General features: G+C 40.5%; 1 protein-coding gene across 5 annotated transcripts in view; it reads right to left on the minus strand.

Moving 5' to 3' along the window:
• The window catches only part of CENPE (centromere protein E), a 151,581-nt gene that overhangs the window by 43,921 nt on the left and 95,314 nt on the right, over positions 1–12,346 (minus strand). For 4 of the 5 annotated variants that reach the window (XM_077476655.1, XM_077476653.1, XM_077476652.1 and 1 more), the window contains 9 exons: positions 11,867–11,998; positions 11,486–11,725; positions 11,002–11,376; positions 10,091–10,240; positions 9,625–9,939; positions 8,980–9,294; positions 7,750–8,046; positions 5,068–5,370; positions 783–1,040 (listed from right to left, as the gene is read on the minus strand). In XM_077476655.1, the coding sequence (XP_077332781.1) occupies positions 783–1,040; positions 5,068–5,370; positions 7,750–8,046; positions 8,980–9,294; positions 9,625–9,939; positions 10,091–10,240; positions 11,002–11,376; positions 11,486–11,725; positions 11,867–11,998 (2,385 nt within the window). The remainder of the gene's footprint in view (positions 1–782; positions 1,041–5,067; positions 5,371–7,749; positions 8,047–8,979; positions 9,295–9,624; positions 9,940–10,090; positions 10,241–11,001; positions 11,377–11,485; positions 11,726–11,866; positions 11,999–12,346) is intronic. The other variant, XM_077476656.1, reaches the window with a different exon arrangement.

Below are 12,346 nucleotides of genomic sequence, written 5' to 3' on the forward strand. Positions count from 1 at the left end.
TATGGTATCCTTCAGTTTGGATGAAATATTTTAAAGCCGTTCTTCACCCTAAAGGGGAAGTTCCGCTAATCTGATCCCTCCCCCCCTCCGGTGCCACAATCGGCACATTTCAGGGGGGAGGGGGTGCAGTTACCTGGATAATCCAGGTATCTGCACCCACTTCCGGGCAGACCGCCGCAGACGACCCCCCCCCCCCCGTTGTGTTCTGGGAAACACACAGTTCCCAGAGACACAGCGGGGGACCATAAGAGACGCGCATGTGCAGTAGGGAACCGGGCAGTGAAGCTGTAATGCTTCTCTTCCCGATTCCCTGACAGAGGATGGCGGCGGGGGCAGCAGCGAGACGAGCGATCGCTCATCTGCCGCCGACATCGCTGGACCCTGGGACAGGTAAGTGTGATTTTAATAAAAGTCAGCAGCTGCAATATTAGTAGCTGCTGGCTTTTAATATTTTTTTTTAGGTGCAGAACCGCTTTAAAAGGATCTCATCCCGATCGGACTCCTCCGGAATTCCATCATCTTCAAAAGCCACCCCTTCTTCAGGTAACATGTCTGGTTCAAGGGTGAAAGCAACGACCGATTCAGTAGGGGGGGAGATTGAGGGGGCATGATGGTGAACCTTGCTGTTAATGGCTTTGATCGGCCAAAAACTCTGCCCACGAAATCTAACATTGTGCTAGAAAATACCTCTCGGGATGAAAAAGGAAAGGCTACAGGATTTGGTATTTGTTTAGCGTGTCATACAGGAGCCTTTAGTGTACTTTAATAGATCAGTTACTTACCATTTCTATGTTCTCTCTCAGATCTTCTTTTAGTTGGTCTTTTTCAGACAGCAGACTCTGCAGTGTGGCCTGCAGCTCCTCCATGTGTTTCTGAAGAGTGAAAAATTTCTCTTCAGTGTTAACTTTTTGACTTTGCACACTTGCAAGCTGAGACTCCATGTCTTTCAAGTCCTTCAAAAGCTGGTCCATCTCACTGTTATTCAGAGTCTCAGTTTGTGCAGCCACTTCAGTTTGATCTCGATTCCCTACAGTTTTCAGCTACGATTCAAAAATAAAATGATTTTTTAGTGATATAAATTAAAAAAGACAAATATTTTTGAACAAAATCCCCTGATTTTTTTTTCTGCTTCGTTATAAAACATATCTAATAAAAAAAAAAAAAAAAAAAAAAAAAAAATCGAGTTTCTTCATAAATTTAAGCCAAAATGTATTCTACTAGATGTCCTTATACCAATCCTAAGCAGTGTATATAAAAATTGGTTTGTGCAAAAGTTATAGTGTCTACAAACTATGGTACATATACTGGAATTTACACAGCTACAGTATCTCACAAAAGTGAGTACACCCCTCACATTTTTGTAAATATTTTATTACATCTTTTTATGTGACAACACTGAAGAAATGACACTTTGGTATACAAGCTGTAAACTCACTATTTTACATTATAGCAGTGTAAATTTGCTCTGCCCCCTCAAAATAACTCACCACACAGCCATTAATGTCTAAACCACTGGCAACAAAAGTGAGCACACCCCAAGTGAAAATGTCCAAATAGGGCCCAATTAACCATTTTCCCTCCCCGGTGTCATGTGACTCGTTAGTGTTACAAGGTCTCAGGCGTGAATGGGGAGCAGGTGTGTTAAATTTGGCGTTATCGCTCTCACTCTCTCATATTGGTCACTGGAAGGTCAACATGGCTCCTCATGACAAAGAACTCTAAGGATCTGAAAAAAAGAATTGTTGCTCTACATAAAGATGGTCTAGGCTATAAAGAGATTGCCAAGACCCTGAAACTGAGCTGCAGCACAGTGGCGAAGACCATACAGCAGTTTAACAGGGCAGGTCCTACTCAGAGCAGGCTTCACTATGGTCGACCAAGTTGAGTGCATATGCTCAGCATCATATTCAGAGGTTGTCTTTGTGAAATAAACATAGGAGTTCTGCCAGCATTGCTGCAGAGGCTGAAGGGGTCAGCCTGTCAGTGCTCAGACCATAACGCTGCACAATGCATTAAATTGGTCTGCATGGCTGTCGTCCCAGAAGGAAGCCTCTTCTAAAGATGATGCACAAGAAAGCCCGCAGTTTGCTGAAGACAAGCAGACTAAGGACATGGATTACTGGAGCCATGACCTATGGTCTGAGGAGACCAAGATAAACGTATTTGGTTCAGGTGGTGTCAAGCGTGTGTGATGGCAACTAGGTGAGGAGTACAAAGACAAGTGTGTCTTGCCTACAAGTCAAGCATGGTGGAGGGAGTGCTATGGTCTGGGGTTGCATGAGTGCTGTTGGCACTGAGGAGCTGCAGTTCAATGCCATGAATGCCAACATGTACTGTGACATACTGAAGCAAAGCATGAACACCCCCCCCCCCCCCCTTCAGAGACTGGTCCACAGGGCAGTATTCCAACATGATGACAACCCCAAAGACACCTCCAAGATGACCACTGCCTGCTAAAGAAGCTGAGGGTAAAGGTGATGGACTGGTCAAGCATGTATCCAGACCTAAACCCTATTGAGAATTTGTGGGGCATCCTCTAACGGAAGGTGGAGGAGTGCAAGGTCTCCAACATCCACCAGCTCCGTGATGTCATCGTGGAGGAGTGGAAGAGGACTCCAGTGGCAAACTGTGAAGCTCTGGTGAACTCCATGCCCAAGAATGTTAAGGCAGTGCTGGAAAATAACGTTGGCAACATAAAATATTGACAATTTGGGCCCAATCGGGACATTTTTACTTAGGGGTGTACTTTTGTTACACGCGGTTTAGACAATAATGGCTGTGTGTTGAGTTCTTTTGAGGGGACAGCAAATTTACACTGTTACTCCAGCTGTACACTCACTACTTTACATTGTAGCAAAGTGTAATTTCTTCAGTGCTCTCACATGAAGATAATAAAATATTTACAAAAATGTGAGGGGTGTACTGACTTTTGTGAGATACTGTATGACACTTTACTGGCAATGGTGGTAATAAGAGACTTATACTTGGACTTTGATAGTGTGGTAAGCAGGAAGAAAGGCTGTGACATACAGGTATGTTGTCCGGCCTGGAGCTACCGCATGCTTGCAGTACAACTACTATTGACAGACGGCAAGCGGTCAACTATTTGCTGTCAAACAAGCGTGCAAGAACATCCTGAGGGCAAGAAGTTCGTTTTTTTTAATCATCCTGTACCGTGGCTTAACCAGCTTCGGGTTATACTTCTATAAGCTTTTTCTTTTCAGTATATATAAATTTTCCTGTTTAAAACCTACCAACATTTCTTACAGTTCCCATTACTCCCTGTGGGTTTGGACTACATACTCTCCCACCTATTTATACCAGCAATTTTGTTGCAGGTACATGTTTATTAGTACCATCAATACTTTAGCTATTACCTAGTTTTTGATTCAATATGTACATATTAGGATACTAGCCATTTGCTCCACACATCAGTTTTTCTTCTCCTTTTTCTATCTTCTTAGGACCTAGCGCCTTTGCTCGCCTCAGTGTATTTCTCAGTCGCACTCAGCGTAACCCCCGTTTTTTTATTGGGGGAAATTAAGGGGAGGGTCCTCCAGGATCTTTCTACCTATAGGCAGCAACAATATATACTCCAATACCACATTTAATACTATCCTCGTATGGGAGCCCTGGATACTGGGAAGCCACGCATCTTATTTGACCAGTTCTGCTGTTTTTAATGAATATCCTGTCACATTTATACAACACCTTATTCGGATATGCAAGTACAAAGATAAAACAGCATATAATGTTTGTATATTTCCTTGTCTTAACATCCTGTCGTTTGTATCCTCCATCAGAACTATACTCTATGCTTTACTTCTACCCCTGAAGGAGGAGACCACATAAGCTCTGAAAGTGTAGGGTGATAAGCTTTATATAGCTAATTGTATCCTGTATAGGTGATGAGCCAAATTGTACTGTATAAGTTGCTTTGTTGTTCATAAATGACCTTTTATGACATGATTTTATATCAATTTAATAAATAAAATTGTTCTTATTCTATTGTACATGCCTCCAAAGTCCACCACCAGGGTTTTTTCTCTTGTAAAAATGATCCAGACAGCTTTACAAAAGAAATTTAAAAGCACCCCTGCCACCCCATGTGCATACGCAAATGCACACGTGCATGCAGATTGGGTAAATTATGATTTTACTGTGCATGTTGGAGTGAGCAATAATTCTAGGGTCATCCACGGGTAACTCTAGACTGATAAACTGTAAAATCATTTAAAGCTTCACCTATGGACAGCTTCAGTGCCAGGGCCTCTGCTTCCATAAAATATAAAATTTGATAACAAAACAATGCTAATTTTAACATGTATGTGTAAAATGGTAAAATTGATCCTAACAGTTATTAGTTAAAGAGGGTCTTTAATAACATGTCACACAACATTCTCAGAGTCTCTATGAAGGATAATCATGAGGCAAGAAATGGCAGGAGCTACCACAGGAACCACCCTCTTATGGAGGAAATTTTCCTTCATAAGATACTATTAACCAAAGTATTTGAGTAAAATTTTTCACCAGGTGAGGCCAGTCCCCAATCACAACAGACTCACAAATGAGTGGACTTGGGAAGCCTTGGCTGGTTTAAACAATTTAAAGGACCCCATACTGGATACCTTGGAGTTGGACTCTGGCTGCACCAATGCCAAGCATGGGGGTAAATTGTCAATAAGGGAAACTAGGGTACCCTTCAGTTAGGAATCAGATCAGGATGACAGCCCTTTACCAGATTTCATCCAAAGGGGAAAAATCTTCTTCAAAAGCCACCTCTTCGGGTAACGTGTCTGGCTCAAGGGTAAAATCAAAGACTGAGTCAGTGGGGGGGGGGGACTGAGGAAGCATGACTGTGATCCCTGCTGTTAGAAGCTTTGATCAGGCAAGAAATTCTACCCATGAAATTGGACATTGTGGTAGAAAATTCCTCTCTGGAGGAAGCTGGTGTGGCAGACATGCCCAGTACAATTGCTTGAGGCTTTTGCATCACATAAATGGATTTGGTACTTGTTTAGTTTCATACAGGAGCCTTTTGTTTACGTTAATATATCAGTTACTTACCATTTCTATGTTCTCTCTCAGATCTTCTTTTAGTTGGTCTTTTTCAGACTGCAGACTCTGCATAATGGACTGCAGACTCTGCAGAGTGGCCTGCAGCTCATCTCTCTCCTTTGTAATCTCCTCCATGTGTTTCTGAAGAGTGAAAAAATTCTCTTCCGCGTTAACTTTTTCCCTTTGCACACTTGCAAGCTGAGACTCCATTTCATTCAAGTCCTTCAAAAGCTGGTCCAACTCACTGTTATTCAGAGTCTCAGTTTGTACAGCCATTTCAGTTTGCGCTTGTTGATTCTCTGCAGTTTTCAGCTACAATTCATATATCAAAAGGAATAAATGAATTACTGCTGCAAAACAAGCATTTAAACTGTGATAGCGTGGCCAAATGGCTTAAAGGCAGATAGAACGTGAATGTTTTATTACTTCGGTATCGTGAGATTCCTCTTACATCAGGCTATTGTCAAGTAAGTTTGCTCATACTAGTTATGTGTCAATGCAGAAGGCATCTTCTTGAAAGTGTTAAAATTTGTATATTTGAAAACCCTGAGATTTTGGGTTCCAGGAGCGCACAAAATGACATTTAGGAGACTGTGTAGGCACCACTGTGCCTGCAATTTAGCCCAGGTCAGTTTAGGACTGCAATACCGATTTCTGTACCGAACCCAAAAAAAAATAAAAGAAAAAGCAAAGTTAAAGTCTAGGCAATTTATATACATTTAAATTGTTTAAAATGTATGTAAGCCAGATTTGTGAAATTTGAACTGGGCACATATCTGCAGTGATTTCTTATCGTTCTCCAAAGCCTTAAAGCGGTGTTGTACTCACATTTTAAAAAGCTCACAAGCCATAGTGTTTCTCCCATAGATGCCAAAACGAACCTTTATAAAAATCCGATCACCGTAATTAACTTTTAATTTACATTTCAAAGGTGACTTCCAGGCTCTCCCCCCGTGAGAGTAGGCGTGGGCTTTCCCCGACTCCGCAAAGTCCCCTGGGAGGTTTCTTACATTGTTCCCATGAATCAGTGGGGAACACTGTCCTGCCGAAATCTCGTGAGATTTCGGCGTCACATGACGCCGGTCATGTGACGAGGGCATGTCAGAAGGCACCATTGTTTATTTCGTTGCCATCACAACAGGGCGGGAACTGCCGCCCGTTGTGATGGCAACCCAAAGTTTTACGGCGCTGCTCGCTGCCATCATTGAGTATGCGTGGGATCGAGCGGTGAATGCTGGGAGCACAGCATCACCGCATCCCGGAAGGAAATGCTTGTAGGCTTCAAATGCCCACAAGCAATATGGAAACAGGCGGCATGAATTTTTAAAACTGTTTCTTCCGCAAGAAATCGGCAAGCCGGGGAGTAAAAAGCCACAAGTAGTGAGTACAAAAACACATTAGTAAACGCATACAAAGACACAGAAAAAAAAAAAAAAAAAAAAAAGATTTGGCAGCGGAATCCCGCTTTAAGTCAGGGGTCGACAACCCGTGGCCCGCCGCTGCTAAATCTCCGGACTCTCAGTGCCCGTGATTAATTCATAGGCAACCGGCCCGAGGAAAAGGGGTTGTCTGTTTAATTATAATCTGCAAAAGTGTCTGTTAAATGCAGCTATATACCTCCTGATGGACGTCATTCTCGGCCCCGCCTGCTGCAATTATCAGAGGTGGCGAAGAGAGGCGGCGGGTCACATAAGCCCTGAGCAGTGCTCTTAATGAGGTACATAGCTGTATTTTTTTATATAACAGACACTTTTGCAGATTACATTTTTAAACAGAGTCCACAGCCACCACTGCACCTACCCCCCTTCGTCCACAGCCACCACTGTACCTACCCCCCTTCATCCACAGCCACCACTGTACCCCCCCCCTCGTCCACAGCCACCACTGTACCCCCCTTGTCCACAGCCACCACTGAACCCCCCCCCCCTCGTCCACAGCCACCACTGTACCCCTCCTCGTCCACAGCCACCACTGTACCCCCCCCTCGTCCACAGCCACCACTGTACCCCCCCCTCGTCCACAGCCACCACTGTACCCCCCTGTATTTATTAGCAGGTAAATGCGGCCCTCCATGCTTTTACATACATTGAATCCGACCCTCAAGTGGAAAAAAAAAGGTTGCTGGCCCCTGCCCTAAGTCCTGTGGCTTTCTCCTGCTCCGTTCTTCTGATATCAGCATGATAACGTCTGACAAGTTCTCAGACAACTGCGCTAAAACCAGCCTGCAATTTGTGTCAGGGTGGGTGCTATAAATAGATTAGCAGAGAACTGGTCTATTGGCAGCTCTGCAAGCCTCTGCCTACGTGGAGGGGTTTGTGCCTTTCCTTCAATCAGCTGTCTAATCGTGTATGGCAAGAAGCCACTCCCACAGGTGACTCAGGAAGAGAAAATTTGAACAGGTCATGCACTTTCTAAACAGTATATAAAGCTGAAGACAGCAGATATACATGTAAAACTTATGGAGGATTTGTTTCATCTCTGTGTATCATCTGAGGCTGTTCACTGTGTATATGTGAGAGTTTACATCCACTTTAATTATATTAAATGGCAGCACCTTCTAAGAGCCTTGTGGGGGAAAGAAAACGTCTACTATGTTTAATGAAACTCAAGTAGTCATCGATGCCTGGTTCCTGATATTCTGTTTATAATATGAACTTAATACAATCTGAATACCATCCAGAAAGATCTTACCATTTCAGTATTTTTCTCCAGAGCTTCTTTGAGTTGGTCCCTCTCTAATGTAAGATTTTCTTGTGACGCCTTTAGATCATCCCTTTCTTGGGCAATTATTTCCATTGTATGTTGAAGGCAAAGGAGCTTTTTCTCAGTGTCAAGTTTCTCACTTCTAAGAGCTTCCATTTGTGTCTCTGTGCTTTTCAAATCATTCATTGTTTGCTCAAATGCATTTTTTAATGTGTGCTGGGTTTGCTCAAGCTCCTCATGTTGGCACTCTGTTCTTTGCTGAATTTCTTGTTTTAAATGCAATACCTGCATAGGAGAAATTATTTTACTAGAAAAATTATAAAAAGCTATTTCCTGCAGTATATGATTTAAATCTCATTAGCTGCCAGATGCAACCCCTTTTCATATACAACCTGTGATATATGTGTAGTAATAAATTGATGTGATGCTACAACCCAATAAACTTGCAGGGATTGCAAAAAGAGCAACACGGGTGCCAGGATTACAGTCACATAACTCTCAGAGAATCATCCAAGACAAACAGATCAGCATCACTGTGCACAAGCTATAAAAATATTTCTTATTTAAAATTCAGCAGGAGAATAAAATCTTACATACAGAAAAACGATGACGCATCATGACTAAAGCCCACCAGGGCTGAAATGCTTCATCCTTTTTCTGTATGTAAGATTTTATATTCCTGCTGGATTCCCAAAGAAGATTTTTTGGGCTTGTACATGACATGTCAAGCTATTCATCTGTGATACATGTGACTTGGCCCGAAAACATAGGATTACGGATAAAAACTGTTAGCCAGATATCGTCTCTTGATTATATTTTCTAAAACTAATTAAACTGTTTAAATCCTTGTAAGTGCACATGTCCTTTTGTATAATTTGAAAAGTTTTTTTTTCGCCTTCCTCTGGATCAATTGTGGACATTAAATTGGGTATCTGGATTGTACAATTATTTTTTATTTATTTGTTTTTAAGGTTGAACTGGATGGACTTGTGTCTTTTTTCAACCTGACTAACTATGTAACTATGTCTCAAACATGTATCAAGAGGGAAACTGCTTTCCTATGCTTCCACTGTAGTGGGCATTCATTCAGTTTTAGCAAAGCTGATAAAGAAATCTTTCAAACACATGCCTACATCAGCATATCCATAATTTTTAACAGCAAACAAAATTGAGTTTTAAAAGTTATAGCAATGTAATAAAAAAAAAAAAAAAAAGTACCATTTCATCGTTTTCCCTTAGATTTCTTTTAAGAAGCTCAATTTCAGCAATTAATCTGTCTTGTGCAATCTTTAGATCATCCCTGTCCTGAATAGCAACATTCATTTTTTGTTTTAGTTCAACAAGTTGCTCTTCGGTTTGATGGTTTTCATTTTGCACAGACTCAAGATTTTTCGTTGCTTCTGTCATTTTATTTGTTAGGTTTTCCACCTCACAATTTAGGCTACTCTTTTCTTCCTCAAGTTTGTTGTTCATCTTCAGAAGTTGTTCATATTCAGAGGCCCTTTGAAGCAGCTGTTCTTGCAGACAAAGATCCTACCAAATTATAAGGAAAAATTTAAGGACCAGCTAATAAACTACAATAAAAGACATATTGATACGTATTCCCGTTATACAGTATTATACAACTCTTGACATACTAATTTGCAGAAAGAGCAGGGGGTTGCTTGAATCACATGTCAGTTTCTTTGAGACATACTGGTCACAAAATTAAGCTCATCAAGCTTTTTCCAATATTAGATGGTTGGTGGGAAAGCCTCATATTGAACTTACAAAGCTATCGGCACTTCCTGTAATGTTATCAAGAACTAGTAAACAGTTGAAGGAATGCAAAAAATAAAAATAAAATGTACAAAAAAAAATTACCATTTCACTTTTTTCCTTTATATTTTTTTTCAGTTGGTCCATTTCAACAATTAATCTTTCATGTGCGATCTTTAGATCATCTCTGTCCTGAACAGCATCATTCAGTTTTTGTTGAAGATGAAGAAGTTGCTCTTCGTTTTGGCGTTTTTCATTCTGTAGAGACTCCAGATTTGTCTGTGCTTCTGTCATCCTATTTGTTAGGCTTTCTACCGTGCAGCTTAAGCTGTTCTGTTCTTCCTCGAGTTTGTTATTCATCTGAAGAAGTTGTTCATATTCAGAAGTCTTTTGCAGCAGCTGTTCTTCCAAGTCAACAGCCTACAACATTTTAAGCAAGCTTTTAATTAGGGGCTATCTAAAAAAAGGTTACATTTTGGTCATCTTTAGTTATTTTGGAATACATGGTAAGCCTCATCTGGATTTTACAGTTATTTTTCTCAGAGTTCATAAAATAAAAAGAATGATGTACCTGCCCTTCCAGGAATGGCATCAAGTCAGTGCTGGTATCTTTGTCCTGTACAGAGACACTACCAGGAATCTGTATTCTTAGACCATTTTCCACATTTCCCTGATACTGCAACTCTTGGCATCTCTGTAGGTCCTCTTGTGTTGTAGAAGACTGCAGACAAAGACCAGTAAAACAAAATGAAAGGATTTGACATAATATTCATTTTGAAAGTCAAATCATAAATATATAAACTGCACATGGTGAAGACATCAAGACCAGAACAGGCTGGTCAATTGTCTTGTGACTCAGTCAAAACAACTAACTTAAAATCTACTCCCATTCAAAGCCTATTCTATCTATCCTATGAAAGAAAAGAGGCCTATACTTACCTATTCTGAAGTTGCTCCAGTCTGGCCACATGATCAGGTCCCAGTGTTGGCTAACTTGTAGAGGAGGGATAGCGGACAATGGATTCCCCATAGTAAACTTATGGATGATGTCATTGCCCTGGCACTGCTGTCGTTGTCCCTGCTCTAGTCTACACTGAAGTTGCTTGTTAGAGAGATCATGTGACCGGATGTAAAGCTATATCTTTCTCTTTACAGGGTAGATAGAATAGACTTAGAAAAGGTGAGGGAGTAGAATTTAGCTTCATTAGGTTTTGACTGGACATACACATTAAAATGAAATTCTGCCAAGTAACCACATGTTGGGCCCAGGTCAAAAAGATTACTGCATGCCGATAAAAAAATGCAAGTTTAAACACTGACCAATAAGTCAAACATCTACAAGGAATTTTAGATTTTCTTGATACCTAAACTATATTGTCTCACTTTGAAATCATGTAAAACAATTTTATTCAGTGAAGTTAAAAGGAGGCATGGCTTCCATTTACTACAAAAGGTCATTTATTGTGTTAGTAAGTGACATACCGAGCTTGATGCAGTGTCTATGATTTCTTTGAGGCTGGCGTTTTCACCCAGAACAATTTCCAGCTTGCTTTGCAGGTTCTCTCTGTAGCAAGTCACCTTCTCTAGCTCTTCCTGGAGTGCACAAAGTTTATCTGAAAGTTCCTGTTTTTCTCCTTGTAATTTTTCCATTGAGATGCTACTTTGCTGTAGATTTCTCTCCAGCATTTCTAATTCAGAAATATTTTTATCTGTATTATTTAATTCCATTAATTTCTCAGCAGCCTCCTTTGCTTCCTGGTCCCTTAATGTCAATTGTTGGCTTGTTGTTTCCAGTTTTTCCTTCAGCGTCTCAATTAAGCTTGCTAGATCTTCTGTTTCTTTGCTTTGTGCTGCCCTCTACAATAATGAAATATAGCTATAAATACCAAGAACACTATACTCTTTGGTGCCATTTCTAGCATATAAACATTTAAAAACAGAACTAAAAATGTATTATCATACTTACATCTTCTGTTTGTCTTTGCATAACAGATACCAGCTGAAGGTTCTCTGCTTTAAGGGTATCTATTAACCGCAGATATTGTTCTCTCTCTTGAGAAATAGTGTGGATATTCTGCTGTAGTTGACAAATTCTCTCTCTTAAAATATTTTGTTCAGCTTCTACTTCTAGTCTGGTTGAAACATTCATCTCTTCCTCATCTACTAACACCTCGGTCAGCACTTCCTTGTCTTGTGTCTCTTTATCCTTAAAAAACAAAGAGATGCATACTTTTCTTATAAATCTGAAGCCAACCAAAAATTTTTTTCAAAGATGAGCACTACACAAACTAGAGAATTTGTTTACCCAAACTTTGATATAAGAATAAAGCTAAAGAAATAAACTCACTAGGAGTCCATATTTAGTGGTAGAGTGTGCTTCTTCAAGGTTCCTCTTTTGCTCTGTCATGAATCTTAACTCTTCACTTAGCTGGTCTCTCTCAGTCACAGCGGCATGGAGTTTTCCCTCCAGGTCCAAAATCTTGAAATACAAAATAGATTTAGATTGCACACAATTATATTTTAAAACTGTAAAAACAGACACAATTTAAGTTATTTACACAGATGATCCGTTATTAAATTTATTAGAAGGCCTGCTGCTTGTAGGCCGGAACCAGTCATTCTTGAACAGGCTCACTGATACTGCAGAAAGAGGGGGAAAAGAACAGCTGGAGAAAACAAGGAAAATACATTTCAATCACACTAAACTGGTATAAGAAGATCTATTCACGTATGTATTCTTAAAAGTAATTCTAAAGCGATTTAAAAAAATAATAAACATGTCTTACTTACCTGCTCTTTGCAATGGTTTTGCACAGAGCAGCCCTGA

Source organism: Lithobates pipiens, unplaced genomic scaffold (assembly GCF_037356315.1).
Source record: "Lithobates pipiens isolate NorthernLeopardFrog02 unplaced genomic scaffold, aLitPip1_a1.2 Scaffold_13, whole genome shotgun sequence".
NCBI classification, from domain to species: Eukaryota; Metazoa; Chordata; class Amphibia; order Anura; family Ranidae; genus Lithobates; species Lithobates pipiens.